Consider the following 16,130-nt stretch of genomic DNA (forward strand, 5'->3'; position numbering starts at 1 on the left):
GAAGTGTTATTTACTCTTTCAACACAATACAAAAACCAAGGGTCATCTGATTAAATTAACAGGCAGTAAGCTTAATACAAACAAGAAAAAAAGTACTTTTTCACATAACACATAATTAACCTGTGGAACTCATTGCCAGAGGATGTTGTGAAGGTCAAAAGTATAACAAGGTTTGAGAAAGGACTAGATAAGTTAATGGAGGATAACCAAGATGATTAAAGATGTAACCCTGTTTCTGGGATGACCCTAAACCTCTGGCTGCCAGAAGTTAGGAGGGGGGAAGATGGCGTGGATCATTCCAACTGCCCAGTTCTGTTTATTCCCCATGAAACTCTAGTACTGACTACTCTTGGAGACAAAATACAGGGCTAGATGGACCATTGGTCTGAACCAGCATAGAAGTTCTTGCATGGTCTTACTATAGGATTGCTGAGTCATAACCTTCCTTTAGGATCTGTTTATCTGGATTTTGCTTATAAGGATATAGCCTTAAATGGACAGGTCTTGCATGTATTTGTGGATGGAGGATTTGCCAAAAGCATTTCTGATAGTTTAGTTAGGGTTTGTTTGTTTTTATTTTGTGTTGAAAATTTTAGTATTAATTGTGGGCTGTCTGGAGAAATTATTCTGCATATTGGCAGGGTTTCTCTCATTCAGTTTTTTTTTGTGTCTATGCAGGTCATGAATGCAGATGGCAGTAGCAGGAGAGTTCTGGTGGAGGACAAGCTGCCTCACATCTTTGGATTCACTTTGCTGGGAGATTACATCTATTGGACCGACTGGCAAAGGCGTAGCATTGAGCGAGTGCATAAGCGTACAGCAGAAAGAGAAATCATCATAGACCAACTTCCTGACCTCATGGGCCTGAAAGCCACTAATGTCCATCAGATCACTGGTGAGTGACTGAAAATCAGGCCTGGACAAAAAGTGTGAAAAGCAATTTCATAAGCAGCTGAATAGGATAAGTGGTTTCTTTCACACTGTAAAGAGACTACCCCAAAGTGTTAGCAAGAACACAGATTTTCTCTGTGGTTGTATTTAACTGGGATAGTGAGAGTGGGGAAGGGTGTTAACAATGCCCTTCTGCAGGCTTTGAGGGCTCTATAGCCTGGTTGTCATCTTAGAGCTTGTCTGCTCTTAAAACACTATAGCTGTAGTGCTTCAGTGTAACCACTGCCTACCCTGACAGAAGGGGTTCTTCCATTGGCATGGGTAATCCACCTCAAGAGGTTGTAGAAGAATTCTTCCATCGACCTAGTACTGTCTGCACATGGACTTAGGTGAGCTTAACTACCCTGAACAACATTGTTAGGCTGACTTAATTTTCTAGTGTAGACTGGGCCCTATTAGAACATGTACAGAATTCAGTTTAGTTATGTGATATGTATTTCTTTAACACCAAAGGTTAATGAAACGAAGACTGTTTTGTATGCCTTCATCTCGTAATCTGTCTACAAACTGTGCTCCCTGTGTCTTCATGAAAACTAGGAGCGACACAGGTTTTGCATGTGCACTGATTGGTCTAAATGGGCACTTAGTTACATGTGTCAAATGCAGGCCTCTTCCCAGCTGTTTGCCTGTGTGAAGTGAGTGAGTGTTTGGTGGTGTCAGTGCAGCTCTTAATAGACAGACTTCCATAACATACACAGATCACTATCACAATAATATTCTTTATTAGTGGTCTGAATGGCTGTGAAGTCTGCAACTATTTTCATTCTTAAGGTAATTGCTATAGGACAAGGCTGAGGTAGGTTGCAGGGCAATGTACTGTGGAGAAAGTTAGCACTGCTGTCTGAGGATAATTATCTGGAAAAGGAAGGCAATGTCAAATAATTCTTTTTGCTTCTACTGAATGTGTAGGTGCAAACCCTTGTGCAGAGGACAATGGTGGTTGCAGCCATCTCTGTCTGTACAGACCTCAGGGTCCTCGCTGTGCCTGTCCCATAGGCTTGGAGCTGATCAGTGATATGAGGACTTGCATTGTCCCAGAAGCTTTCCTGCTCTTTTCTCGGAGAGCAGATATCAGGCGAATCTCTTTGGAAACCAACAACAACAATGTTGCCATCCCACTTACGGGAGTCAAAGAAGCGTCTGCTCTGGATTTTGATGTGACAGACAATCGGATTTACTGGACAGATATCTCGCTGAAGGTAAAGGAGAGAGTTGTCTCTATCTAGAGTTCAGTCCCACATGGGCAGCTGTGCCTCCCCAAGCAGCCCTGTGTGGTCCTGCTGGGGCTCTGCGGCTCTTCCCCCATGGCCAGAACCCTGGCCTGGGACCAGCAAGTGACTACAGGTGGCTGGAACCGGTGCTCATACTGCCTGGTGTTTGGGGGTGGGGAGAAGCGCACCACCAGCCCAGTGCTCCTGGGGGGGGAAGTCTCTAGGTGCTAGTGGGGGAAGGAGGGCGGGAGGGGCGGGGCCTCATGCAGAAGGGGCAGGCTGGGCAAGGGGATGGTTAGCCTCCTCGAGCCCAGGGTTCACTCTCCGCCCATGCAGTCCAATATTGCTCCATTCTCAAAACACTTAAACTCAAGAACTGACCAAGAAATAAATTTTACATAATTCTGGTTCAGAGGGAAAAGCTTGACCCAGCACAAAATGTCTTCATATCCTGGCTAAATTCGGATGTGTGCTTTTTAAATCAGTAGATCTATGTTTTCTCACGCTATGAATTTGCAAGGATAAAAGTGAGCATTTTGTGGAAAACTGAAACTGAGGGGGGGAAGCGCCACTTTGAGGGAGATTTGGGGGACTTAACATGGCTATCTTGCCAAATACATTGTGAGAGGGAACTTTGTCTTGGGCCTGAAGTGAAAGCTGATGTTAATCTTACTCCAGTAGGCATTAGTTATGAAGATTCCATACATTAGGTGAAATATGGTATGAATTATAAATTATACTGAAATAGCTAGATTATTCAGTTGAGACTGAAGTGTTGGGGAGTGTTGCATATCAGAAACAGGCATAAGGCAGACAAATGGTGTATAAGTTTCAGCATCGATATTCACTGGTCCAGTTTCACTCTCATTTTCAGGAGCAGTAAATTTACTCAGAAATGGAAATATCAGGATTTTTTTAAATAAAGGAAGAATTCTGTAATTGCGGCGAGGCTTACACAACAGGTTACTGTGTTCTGCACTCAGTAATTTAGGAGCTGGGCACACAAGGGCTCAACACATAGCTTGTAGATGAGTTTCCGAGAGGGAAGCTGGCCAAACTGTTGTAGAAACTGGTTTAACTTGAACTGTGGTTGAAATTGATTAAACGTGGTTCCCAAAGTTTGTTTGAAAGGACGTTGTAGATAGGGATTAAGGGACGCTGAACTCCTAATTGTGTACACGCTTGTGACATCACTGGTTCTAGCGCACAAGCTGTAAGCAAACAAAATTGAACTTTGACTTCTGCAGTGTTAGGAACATGAGGAGTGAGGGATGGGAGGAAACTAGTGTTCGCATACCATTGTTGTCCTTGGCAAAAATACGTTATCTTCGGGCTTCTTGGTCATGACTGTATACCAGTGAATGGCTAAGCTATGAAATATTATACAATTATGACTGCCTCTATCGTCATAGGAAGGGTTATGAAGTTGAGAGTTAAAAGAGAAATCTTTTGGACAAAAGAGAGATCAGAAACTCTTCTTAATGGGGAATTAACTTAGTTGCTTACCATCCGTCCATAAATACTGGCACTTCAGAGCTAACTGACTTCTTGGTCATTGATTGTTTTCATCTATATGGTGGTTTGTGCTGAACTTTTTAAATGAGGAGGATGATTAAAAAAAAAATGCACTGACACAAGACATTTGTCACCATCACAGTGTTCACAGTGCTTGTATGTTCTGCCCCCCTTCCCCCAACCTGTGTTCTGTCTTGTGTATTTAGATTGTAAGCTCTTTGGAGAAGGGACTTTCTACTAATCTGTATTGTGCCTGCCTCAGTGGCCCCCGCTGTTGATTGATCCTTGGGCACTACCATAATAAACATCATGAATTAATAATGTGGTATGGGTGGTTGGGTGGTGAGTGAGCTGTGAAATACAGGAGGTTGGATGAGATTGTCTGGTGGTCCCTTCTTGCCTTTAAATGCTGTCTCTGTGACTAAAATATCGCTCCTCGCTGTAGCAGAGAAGCTTCGGCATGAGCCTGAGAATTCCAAAATGTTTCCTCCTCAAAGCTGGCTGTCAGTTGTTAAGGTCAGTGTAGCATACAGACTGCTTAATGGAACCCAACTGAAGTCAACCTATTTTTCTTCAGTGACCACAGTAAATCATCACTCTTGAATAGGCCTTATTGTTAATTATATGTGTGAGTAGCATATTGTAGGAACTACTTTTCTACAAGATGTCTGAAATCTCAAAGTTTTTTAAATGCAAACCCCAATGACAGACTGGTAAAGTTCCTAATTTACCTGTGTATCATTGTATCCCTGAAGACTATCAGCAGGGCATTTATGAACGGCAGTGCACTCGAACATGTGGTGGAGTTTGGCTTGGATTACCCAGAAGGCATGGCAGTAGACTGGCTAGGGAAGAACCTGTATTGGGCCGATACTGGAACAAATCGTATTGAAGTGTCAAAGCTGGATGGACAACATCGTCAAGTATTGGTGTGGAAGGATCTGGACAGCCCCCGAGCATTGGCATTAGACCCTGCTGAAGGGTAACGTGCTGATTTAATTTTATGTTTACAAACTTCTTAAAAGTAACACATGCATATTTTCTGTAGGGCATGTTAATGAGGCACCAGTGTATAAATCCTGAGAGAACTCAGCTTGGGGAATATAACCTAGTAATTTAGAATACAAAGGCTGGAGGAATGTGCTCTTAATATTCTGAATAATCATTAGGAATACTACACAAAAATCAGAGAAGCTCATTTAAAAAGGATTTATATTTAGTTTTTTAATTAATCATAAAATCAAAGTAGCTTTAGTTTTATGGAATTCATTAATTAGAAAAGGTCCATCACACTGAAAAGAAAGTATTTGTCCTTTTAAAATGGAGCTCCCTTTCATCAGGGGTTAGGGTGTTGTGAAGGTATTTTGTGCTCTGCCTCCGAAGGGAAGGTTTCAGAGTAGCAGCCGTGTTAGTCTGTATCCACAAAAAGAACAGAAGTACTTGTTGCATCTTAGAGACTAACAAATTTATTTCAGCATGAACTTTCGTTAGTTACAGCTCACTTCTTTCCATTCTGTGCATCCGAAGAAGTGAGCTGTAGCTCACGCTGAAATAAATGTGTTAGTCTCTAAGGTGCCACAAGTACTCCTGTTCTTTTTGAAGGGAAGGTGAAGCTCACTGTGTGAGAATAAGGAGAGAGATTATTTTGGAGGGAAAGAACAACTTTGGTAGGTGGGGGAGGGAAATAAAGCATCCAAGAAAACTGCTCTATCTTCCTATCCAAAATATAAGATTTTTGTAATGAGAGAAGTCTTTTCTCTAGGAAAATGGACTCAATCACATTATAATGCAATAGCATTTTATGTCATAAGAAAAGAACTGTCATAATACTTAACATCTACATAGCACTTTATAACCTTGAAATGCTTTACAAACATTTACTCATTTATTCCTTGCAAAATCCACGTGAGAGACACTAGTTGTGAATTACCCCTATTTTACAGATGAGGAGACTGATTTTCAAACATCCTGAATTCTCTCAGTCTATATTGACTTCAGTTGGAACTGGAGGAGTTTAGGAACTCTGAAAATCAGGCACTGAGTGATGTATCCAAGGCCAGACTGAGTCACTGCGTAGAACTGGAAAGTCTCAGGATTTCCAGGCTCCCATTCACTGCCTCTCTAAACCATCTTTCTCTTGAAAAATAACAGTTAAAGTTTGCTAAATATCAAAAATGTTCATCCAAAGTAGGAGAGAACTAAATTTACTGATGTGATACGCAAATCTGAACCAGATGTTCTGGGAGTATGCAATGTCCACGTAGTTCCTCAAAGCTACTCAAGGCCTGGAATTGCAGATTAGTGCTGTAATGTTACCACTTACCTTGAGGCGACTCATTTTCATCACTGGTATTCACAAGAGCTAGTATTTCTCACTTACTGCAAAGTTGCTCAGTATCCCTTGCTCTAATACAGGAGTCTCAAACACGCGTGGCCCACGAGGTTATTTTCTGCTGCCCGTCAGCTCCTCATGGCCCCACCGCCCTCCTCCAGGGTTTACCTAGAGTGGCTCCAGCCCGATGTGCACCGGGGGCAGGGCAGGCTCCCTGCCTGCCTTGCCCCCGTGCCGCTCCGGGAAGCAGACGGAACCTGGGGGAGGAGAGGTGCCAGAGGTATGTGTTTGATGTTGCTTCAGGCACCGCCCCCAACATCTGCCATTGGCCACGGTTCCCCATTCCCAGCCAATGGGAGATGCTGGGGGTGGTGCCTGAAGCAACAGCAACACACACACACACCCCTGTGCCCCTGCTCTTCCATGTTCCAGCTGCTTTCCAGAGTGGCGCATGGACAGGGTAGGCAGACAGGGAGCCTGCCCTGCCCCCGGTGCACACTGGGCCAGTGCCCTCCCCCCCGAACCCGTTCTGCAGTCGAACCCCCTGCCCTGAGCTCCATCTGCACCCCTCATCACTCCTGCACCTCACATCCCAACTCCCTGCCCTGAGCCCCTCCTGCACCCCCTGGGGGCAGGGAAGGAGTGGAGCTGGGGTGGGGATTTTGGGGAAGGGGTTGGAATGAGGGCAGGGAAGGGGTGAGAAGAGGCAGGGCAGGGGCCTCATGGAAGGGGTGGAGTGAGGGGGCTGAGGGCGACGGAGGAGAGATGTCAATAATGTGGCCCTCAGGCCAATGTACTAGTCCTCATTTGGCCCTCGTGGTCATTTGAGTTTGAGACCCCTGCTCTAAAAGCTGTCTGGCCAGAAATAGCTTGAAAACACACGTAGACCAGAGTGGTTCTCAATTCCTCATCTTAAATTCACACTGGGACCCCAATAGCAACGTTGCTTTACTTGCATTATGTCCTTTTTTAGTTTGTTTTTAAAACAATAAATGATCACCAAGATTTTCAGAAGTGGGTTTTCTTCTTAAGCCCATGTTTGGGCACCTAAATAAGTGGCCTAATTTTTCTAAAGTCCTGATAATTAAGCAGCTCCCGTTGAATAATGAGCCTACATATTTAGGAACCTATCCATTATCTATCAGTTTCTTTACAAGCTTGGCCAGTACATATTCTGTCAGATCACTTCACACTCAGTGATCTTATTCCTATTTAGTTTAGCTTACCTATCTAACCTATATGGGTGTTGTGTTCCAAATATTAGGGTCAGCATAGTCCGTGGCAGACAATACAAAGAATTTGGTATCATACATATGGAAACGCATCTCCCTGCTGCAATCCAATGATGCCAGAGAACAATAGCATATGCTTATGTGTTGACCACTGTTGCAGTACTTAGATGATCTGTATTCTATACGTAGTAGAGTGAGAACATTACCTTGGCTCAGCAGTACGCGAGATGAAGTGTATTGTTACCCAACTGCAGTGGAAAGTCTCTGAGATCTGTTTGCAAGACTTTCCAATGTGCTGGAGGTGCTCACTACTCAACCTCTGGCTGTGCCACAGGCCCTACCCCCACTCCACCTGAGCCTGCCATGCCCTTGCTCCTCCGCCTTCCCTCTCCCCCAGAGTCTCCTGCATGTCACAAAACAGCTGATTGGGAGGTGCGGGGAGGGAGGGGGAGGCACTGATCAGCGGGGCTGCTGGTGAGTGGGAGGAGTAGGGGCTGATGAGGGGCAGCTGACGTATTACTGTGGCTCTTTGGCAATGTACATTGGTAAATTCTGACTCCTGCTCAGGTTGGCAACCCCTGGTCTAGTCCATTGCTACCTGTAAGACCAATCTCTGGTGTGGAAACTGGTGGAGAAAGGCACTTCAAGGAAATATCCTCAAGAAACATTTAGTTCAGAGTTCAGTAGAGGATTGAATAGAAGCAGAAGGCAATTTTTGTTGCTCATGCAATGTGCTTTGGATCAATTCTTGATAAAGAACAATGTGCAATCTAATGTACCCAGATGCCATCCTGTTTATTATTAGCTAACACACATGAACTAGTTAAAGACTGAAGGGCTCTAGTAAAGAAGTCCTTGGTAAGGGTCCAGCTTTGGATGGAGCAAATAAGGAAATCGGACTCATTTCCTAGCTTTTATTTTGAGAAAAGTATTTAATGTGTTTTAATAAACACTTAAATTTATAACTCTGGTTTTCTGTTACCGTTCTTCTTGCTTTTGTGTTGTTTTTTCCTTTCATGTACTGGCAAGAAATTTTAAGAGTCTGCATTAGCACAAAACTTCTATATCAGATAAATGAGAAATTTCTGACATTTTTATACAGGTTTATGTACTGGACTGAGTGGGGTGGGAAGCCCAAGATTGACCGAGCTGCCATGGATGGAAGTGAACGTACTACTTTGGTACCAAACGTGGGACGAGCTAATGGGCTAACAATTGATTATGCTAAAAGAAGACTTTACTGGACAGATCTGGATACCAACTTAATAGAATCTTCAAATATGCTAGGTAAGTTGCTGTTGCTTTTTCTATGCAAGCTGTGTATTTTTAGTTATACGTAGGACAAAGCTCTCAACTGGTAGCTTTTGGAGTGTCCTCTCTGACAAAAAATATAACCAGTATTTCATTTGTTATGGAGAGGTGGTGGGAAAACCAAACTGCAAAAGCTCATAGATTTAATACACTTAGAACAGATTTTTTTTTTAAAGTAGATGCACTCCATTGTATATATCAGGCATGAGAGTAGGGTGGGTGGTTGTGTGTATGTGTGTGAGAGAAAGAGAGAGAGACAAGGAAGGGGCCTCATGCTGCAGATGGGTTGTTACAGAAGACTGGCAATCCTGGTGGAGGCTGTTATTAAACTGTAAATTTATTTTTTATGTTTTTTAACCTCTCCATGAAGGAGCAATGTCTAGCACATTGTTATAAAAACCCAGTATGTCCCCAGTAATTCCTCTTGTTTTTCTCTCTCCCTTTTTTGAAAACAGGCCTTGACCGTGAGGTTATAGCAGATGACTTGCCTCACCCGTTTGGCTTGACTCAATACCAGGATTACATCTATTGGACAGATTGGAGCCGGCGCAGCATTGAGCGAGCCAACAAGACCAGTGGCCAGAACCGGACCATCATCCAAGGCCACTTGGATTATGTGATGGATATCCTGGTCTTCCATTCTTCAAGGCAGGCAGGCTGGAATGAATGGTGCATCTAGCAAACGGGCACTGCTCCCATCTCTGCTTGGCAGTGCCAGTTGATGGTTTTGTGTGTGGATGCCCAGCTCACTATTCCTTGAATTCTGATAACAGGACCTGTAGTGGTAAGCCCTAAGCACAAATGACAAATTAGAGGCATGAGAATGCCATGTTTGTTGTTCCAATGGGAATAAATTATGAAAGCAAATGCATTTGGTAACAGATAAAAGTATTTTGCTAGAAAAAAGAAACATTTTCATTTATTTCTTCTCTATTTATTTTTAATAGCAACGAAGAGGAGACAGTTTGCTTTGGTGACAGGAACATGATATACCAAGTCATGGCTCATTTCTACCTTGATACTGAAAGGTTATTAAAAACCTTTCCAGTTCCAATATAAAGTTCTAAATCAGGATGTGTTGGCGGAGGGGGTGTGTGTGTTTGAAGATGATAATAAAACTGGCTGGATTTTGTTTTCTAACCATATTAAAATCCTACCAGGCAATTGAGTAAAAGTTAGCATATTTTTAAAAAGTTTCCAGGCCAACAGCTTGGCAATGGGATTAATTTCAATTAACATTTTCTTCATTCTGCCAACCAGAATAGGCTGGGTAAAAGAGAAGCTGGAAACACTTCTACTTTTGTGCCAGCCCATGAAAGTTACTTCATGTCCCCTTTTATTTTTTTGAGATTTACCAGGCATAGAGGATTTTGGTGTGTTTTGGAATATTGGATGAGTTTTAGGTTGTGATCTATATTCCAGCATGAAGGGGTGTTGGACAGACCTTCCTCTAGAGCTCACCCCAGTGTGGCTAAAGGCATTGCTTTTGAGTGAGAACATTGGCCCCAGAGTGCTGCCTTCACAGCACTTTCAGTTCCTGATCACAGTAGAGGCAGCAAGCAGCCAAACCCCAGGTTTTTTCATTGTTGTGCAGTGTGTCAACCACAAGGCCCTTAGGCTGGCCACAGTTAGTTTCTAGCCAAATAATTCATCTTTCTTTCAATAACTGGCTGCCAGTGCAGCACTCATAATTCTTCATAGGATAGTCCCTACATGTATTCCACACATTGGATACACATGAGTACCATGTGTTTGAATCCAGAATATTTTTGCAAGCAGTGGCCGTTGGTCTGTACATGTGCTGTAGCTTTTCTCATGCGCCAAACTCAGGGCATGAAAAGTGGTGCAGGCCTATACCTTTCCAGTTCCTGCTTATTTCTGCATGATCTGAATCGAGATCTTTGGTGTCCTAATCTTTTTTTTTTAAACAGTGTCATTGCTGTAAAATGTTGTACACAATTAATTTTAGTCGTTTTTATAGTATACAGTAGAACCTCAGCGTTATGATGCTTCTGAAATGGAGGTTGTTCTGAACTGAAGTGTTCGTAACTGAATAAAATGTTATGGTTATTCTTTCAAAAGTTTATAGCTGAACATTGACTTAATACAGCTTTGAAACTTTACCTCACAGAAGAAAAATGCTGCTTTTAACTATCTTAAATTAAATTAAACATGCACAAGAAACGGTTTCCTTACCTTGTCAAATCTTTTTTAACTTTTCCCTTTATTTTTTAGTAGTTTGTTTGAGGACTATGCTGTACAGTATTTGATTTAGGTAGGTAGGTGTCTCTGCTGCCTGATTGTGTACTTCTGGTTCCAAAAGAGATGTGTTGTTGACAGGTCAGTTTGTAACTCTGAGGTTCTTCTGTAGTTAGTATTTCCTCCCATTTTCTTCCCCACCCATTTCTTTTCCCAGAGAAGTCTGGGATTATGCCAGAGTTCAAAAATTGTGTTTCCTGCCTTCACTCCTTTTCGGTGAATGACAAACATCAGCACTGCCTCTGTTGCCTGGTTGAGACTCCTATTTCTGCCAGCATCTGCTGGTCTTTTCCCCCCAGAATTCATGAGGGTTTGGAGCTGAGACTCAGAAAATATTTTATCTAGAAAGTGATGAAGCCTTAATCCATTTGGCTCGGGATAAACAGCTCCTGATGCTCCAATCCACTTCTAGAATCAAAGCAGTACCAGTAGAAACACGTACCACAATGACCAGGAAAGCTCTGGTTCTGACTGCTCTGCCAGTGGACTCTCCTCATACCCCAGGACAATCAGACTTAGTCTCCCTGAAGAGGACATCTTTGCTCTTCCCTATCCACATTCAGCCCTCCTATCAGTACTGTCTTTATTCTGGGACATTGATACACCAGAAGATGACTCTGTCCTGATGAGACAGTGTCATTCTCCATCCCATATTGGTACCATTGGTTCTGCTGGAGATAAGGATTCAGCTTTATGTTGGGATGAGTCATAGCCCCTGCAAGAGTCTCTGCAGCATCAGGAAAAGATGGCACAAGACAGGAGCCCCAGAAGATCATGGTTCTGACCCCCAGGCAGATACAGTTGGTCGAGAAGAACAGGCTCCCCACCCCATGCCATGGGGTTTTCCTTGCAGTTGATCCATCCTACTGGCAATATTGGGAATCATGGGAGCCCTACCCTAAACTCAGGATCAGTGCAGGAATCCTATTTGCCACTTCCCAGACACCCACAGCATATTCAGAAAGGGAAGGTGAGCCTATTCCAGTAGCAATCTCGTCATCTTCACCAGATGAGGCAGTTACTCCATCTTTTCCATCCCTGCCAGATGACTAAACAATATCAAGAGCTCATGCCCAGGGTGGCTGCAGAGTTATAGATTCAGCTTGAGGGAGATCAGGCGCCTCAACATAGTTTACTAGATGTTCTGCAGCCGTCTGTTCTCTGTCAGGTGGCCATTGTTATGAGGAGAGATTTGTGGTTACGATCCTCATGTTTTCCTAGACATGCAGAGTACCATCCAATATCTGCCCTTCGATACTATCAACCTATTCCACAAGAAGACAGATGAGTGTCTCCACTCCCTCAAAGACTTGAGGACAAACTGGATTCACTGGCATTTATATCCTTGCCCCTAAAAGAAAGCACCATAGATGGGGCTAATAGGGCAAGACCACCTCCTCAGCCATTTTACCACCAATGTTCTCAAGAGCTAACTCTCAAAAGACAGAGGGTTTATAGACCCAGGAACCCAGCCTCTGCAACATTCACCACCACATCATACTCTAACCCCAAGCAAAGAGGGTTTTTTTTCTGTGGTACTGTTGAGGCCTATGTCCCTTTATTGATGCCACTTCTTTTCCCATCTCTGATATCAAAGGCTTCCCCACCTCATTTGGCAAAAACTGCCCTAACTACAGACAAATAGGTATTGGAGATTATTTATGGCATCTAGCTGATCGAGTCTCTGGTACCTTCCTACCCACAAAACCCCCTTCTTCATTCTTTTCACGGACCACTCTCATGGGGTGATTCTGCAACAAGAGGTGAGCTCCCTTCTCAGGGGAGCCATAGAAAGGGTTCCATCTCAACATCGAGGGCAGGGATTCTATCCCCCTTACTTCTCCATCCACAAGAAGAATGGGGGATGGAGGCCAATTCTGATCTGAGACAGCTGAACAGGTTCATTTGAAAACTAAAATTCCACATGCTCTCCTTGGCATCCGTAATTCCCTCATTAGAGGAGGACACATGGTTTGCGGCTCTCAACATTAGACGCACATTTTCACATAGGCGTCCACCCAGCCCACAAGAGGTTCCTTAGGTTCCTCTTCGATGAAGAGCATTACTAATTTAGAGTCCCTCCCACTTTGGGCTAGCTACTGCACCCAGGGTCTTTACAAAAGTCTTATCAGTAGTGGCTGCTTGTATGAGAAGAGAGGGATTTACAGTCTTCCCCTACCTTGATGACTGGCTACTGATGGGCGGTTCCTTCAAGGAAGTCTAGCAAGCAACCAGTGTTCTGCTCAGCCTTCTGCCTTCCCTGGGTTTCTGCATCAGTCATGAAAATCCATGTTGACCCCCATGAGTCCCATAAATTTTATAGGGGGGATGTTGGACTCGACTGCAGCAAGAGCGTATTTGCCTCCCAAGATATTTCAGTCCATGAGCGTGCACATACATCAGGTCAGTGTCAAAACCAGGACATCAGTCAGAACTTGCCTTTTCCCTCTTCAGCCATGTGGCTTCATGCACGTGACATTGTTTGCCAAGCTTTATTTTCACTGCATAGAAGCCTGGCGTCTCTCTATGTACTCACCAGAGAAAGGCAACATAAACAGAGGTGACAGTTCTGCCTGAAGTTTTAGACTTTTGTCTGGTGGGCAAAAGTGGAGAAGGTTTGGATGGGGAATCCCTTTCATCACACTGACCCCTGAGGCAATCCTCATTACTGATGCTTTCCTCTTGGGTTGGGATGCTCTCATGGGTGAATACATGTCACAAAGCATCTGGACCCTTTTGGAGTATCAGTTTAGTAGAATTCCAGGTGGTCCATTGAACCTGTGACTCCTTCCTCCCTCATCCAATCCAGACATGTCTAAATAACGTGGACAACGTGTACAACAGTATTTATGTAAACAAGCAGGGAGAGTGAGATCTGTCCCTTTGAGCATAGATGCAGTCACCCTTTGGAACTGGTGCATCAGCCATCGCATGTTCCTATCAACAGTTTCTTTACCAGGCATGCAAAACTCCCTAATGGGCTGCTTGAGCAGACATTTTTCCACAAATCACAAATTGGAGATTCATAATTTGGTTCTTGATGACATCTTCACCAATGGGGAATGCCGACATGGGAGGACAGGAAATTTCCTCAGTACCTCTCCAGAATAGCCCTGGGCAAGGGCTTGACAGAAGTGCTACAGAAGATCCATCAAGACAGAGTTCAAGTTTTCCTGTTCGTAAACCGAACTGTCTCAACCAGTTGGGTGCAGTCTGCTAAAGGCCTCAGTTCACCCACCCAAGAACATCCGCACGTTGCCAGACTTTGAGTGGATAAGTGCAAGTCCTAACATCCCAAACCTGGGACTGTTGCAACTCAGGGCCTGGTATTTGGATAGGCATCAGAAATAGAATGCTCATGTTCTAAAAGGGTGCAATTCATCCTTAACCAAAGCAGAAAGAGTCTGTGAGAAGCTACTGTTAAGCAGAATGAAGCATTTCTCCCCTGGGCTCACCAATGCAACTTGTGTCCAATATCTGCTGGGATCCTTCCTATCTTTTATTCTTCAGTCTTCAGGTCTCATGCTCAATTCTCTGCGAGTACATTTAGTAGCGATCAGCAATTTTCATTCTCTGGTGGATAACCATACAGTATTCACTCATCCTGTCACAACTAGATTTCTAAAGAGGAGTCTCAGATCCTTTCCACCGTTGGTGAAGTTTGCACCTTAGTGGAACCATAATTTTGTTTTGTCGTTGCTTGCTAGCTCCCCTTTCAGCTTCTAGCCACATGTTCTATGACCCACCTGTCTACTAGATGTAATGTCAGCTAGAAGCGTTAGTGAGCTGGGAGTGCTCATGGTGGACCCACTGTATACTACATTCTATAAAGAAAGGGTTTTGTTATAACCCCACCCTAGATTCATTCCTAAAATAGTTTGAGTTTCATATGAGTCAGGTAGTCCATTTAGCTAGCATCTTTTCCAAAACTGCATACCTCAGATGAAGGGAGCTGACTGCATTCTCTAGATGCTCAAATGCTTTGGCCTTTTATCTGCAAAGAACAAATGATGTAAAGACACCTGAATGATTTGTTTTCATAGCAGAGTGATCAAGGGTCAAGCTGCATAGACACAAAGACATTCAAAGTGGATCTCGAATTGTGTTACCCTTTGTACCAACTAGTTTATATTCCCCCTCCAGAGCAGGTGAGGGCTAATTCTACTAGAGGGCAAGTTATTTTGGCAGCATTGCTGAGACATTACCCTTCCCAGTGTTATGGAGGGCAACTGCTAATTAGAGCTCTTTGCATACCATCACAAGACATAATGCTCTGGTCCAGTCAAATGCAGACACAGCTGTGGGGACAGCAGTACTACAGTCAGCGCTGGCCTTCTTGCACCTGCGTCTGGTCTTACCACTGCTTGTTAATCTCCCACATGAGGAATACACATAGAGACCATCACTCGAGGAAGAAATGCGGGCTACTTACTGTTAACTGCATGCTCTTCGAGATGTGTGATCTCTCTACCTTCCATCCGTCCCTTCTCCTGTGGATTGTTTGAACTGCAGTAAGAATGGAAACTGGAAAGACATCGGCCCGCATCGCCTTTTATGCTCTTGGTTTAGAGCGTGAGGAAAGCTACGGCACCTGTGTGGGTCATTGGACACTGCTTGCAAGAACTTCTGGACTGGGACACACAGTGCACACGCGTACCTAATGTGTGGAATACAGATAGGGAACACACATCTTGAAGTAACCTCCATTTTTGACTGCCAAGATGCTTGGATGGTTTCTCTGGTGTCATTCAGATTATCAGTGAGTTAAGAGAGTCAGGTATTATCTCATCTGCATTATGCATGAGTAAAGAGATCTAACTGCTGCATTGAGCCCAAATCAGGTGTCACTTATTCTGAGACTGTCACCTCCATGGAATACTGTGAAAATCGTTCTTGGAAACATTTCTGCTTTGCACACCCCACGTTTTCGGTATTTTTCTGTTTATTACAAGGGACCACTTGCATGCAAACAAAATCTTTGTACCATTCCCTTCTTCCTCCTTTACTGCATGTCAAAAGAATAATTGACATAGTTGTGGTGATAACTATGATATCATAAGTGGGGGATTTTGTCTTTGGGCGAGAAATAAGTAATACAGTCACGTAAAGATCCTGTTTTCATGGAAATATTTAGTTACAAAGCAAAGAGAAAAATACAGGAAACATGTTACGCTATAAAGATATAGAACTGTTTCTAAACAGTATGGTTCAAAGTCTCTCATTAGGCGTTAACACCTTTTCAGCCATGTTCAACCCTGGTAGATTTCCCACTTCTCATTTGTAGGTAATTGGAGACTTAGGGCTTGTCTACATCAGAAA

General features: G+C 43.6%; 1 protein-coding gene across 1 annotated transcript in view; it reads left to right on the plus strand.

The window, feature by feature from the left end:
- Positions 1–16,130, plus strand: part of LRP6 (LDL receptor related protein 6) — a 204,092-nt gene that overhangs the window by 147,091 nt on the left and 40,871 nt on the right. The window contains 6 exon segments of the mRNA XM_030539350.1: positions 679–895; positions 1,861–2,150; positions 4,433–4,659; positions 8,344–8,528; positions 9,008–9,226; positions 9,229–9,336. Of these exon segments, the coding sequence (XP_030395210.1) occupies positions 679–895; positions 1,861–2,150; positions 4,433–4,659; positions 8,344–8,528; positions 9,008–9,226; positions 9,229–9,336 (1,246 nt within the window).

The sequence above is a fragment of the Gopherus evgoodei genome, chromosome 1 (assembly GCF_007399415.2).
Source record: "Gopherus evgoodei ecotype Sinaloan lineage chromosome 1, rGopEvg1_v1.p, whole genome shotgun sequence".
Lineage (NCBI taxonomy): Eukaryota > Metazoa > Chordata > Testudines > Testudinidae > Gopherus > Gopherus evgoodei.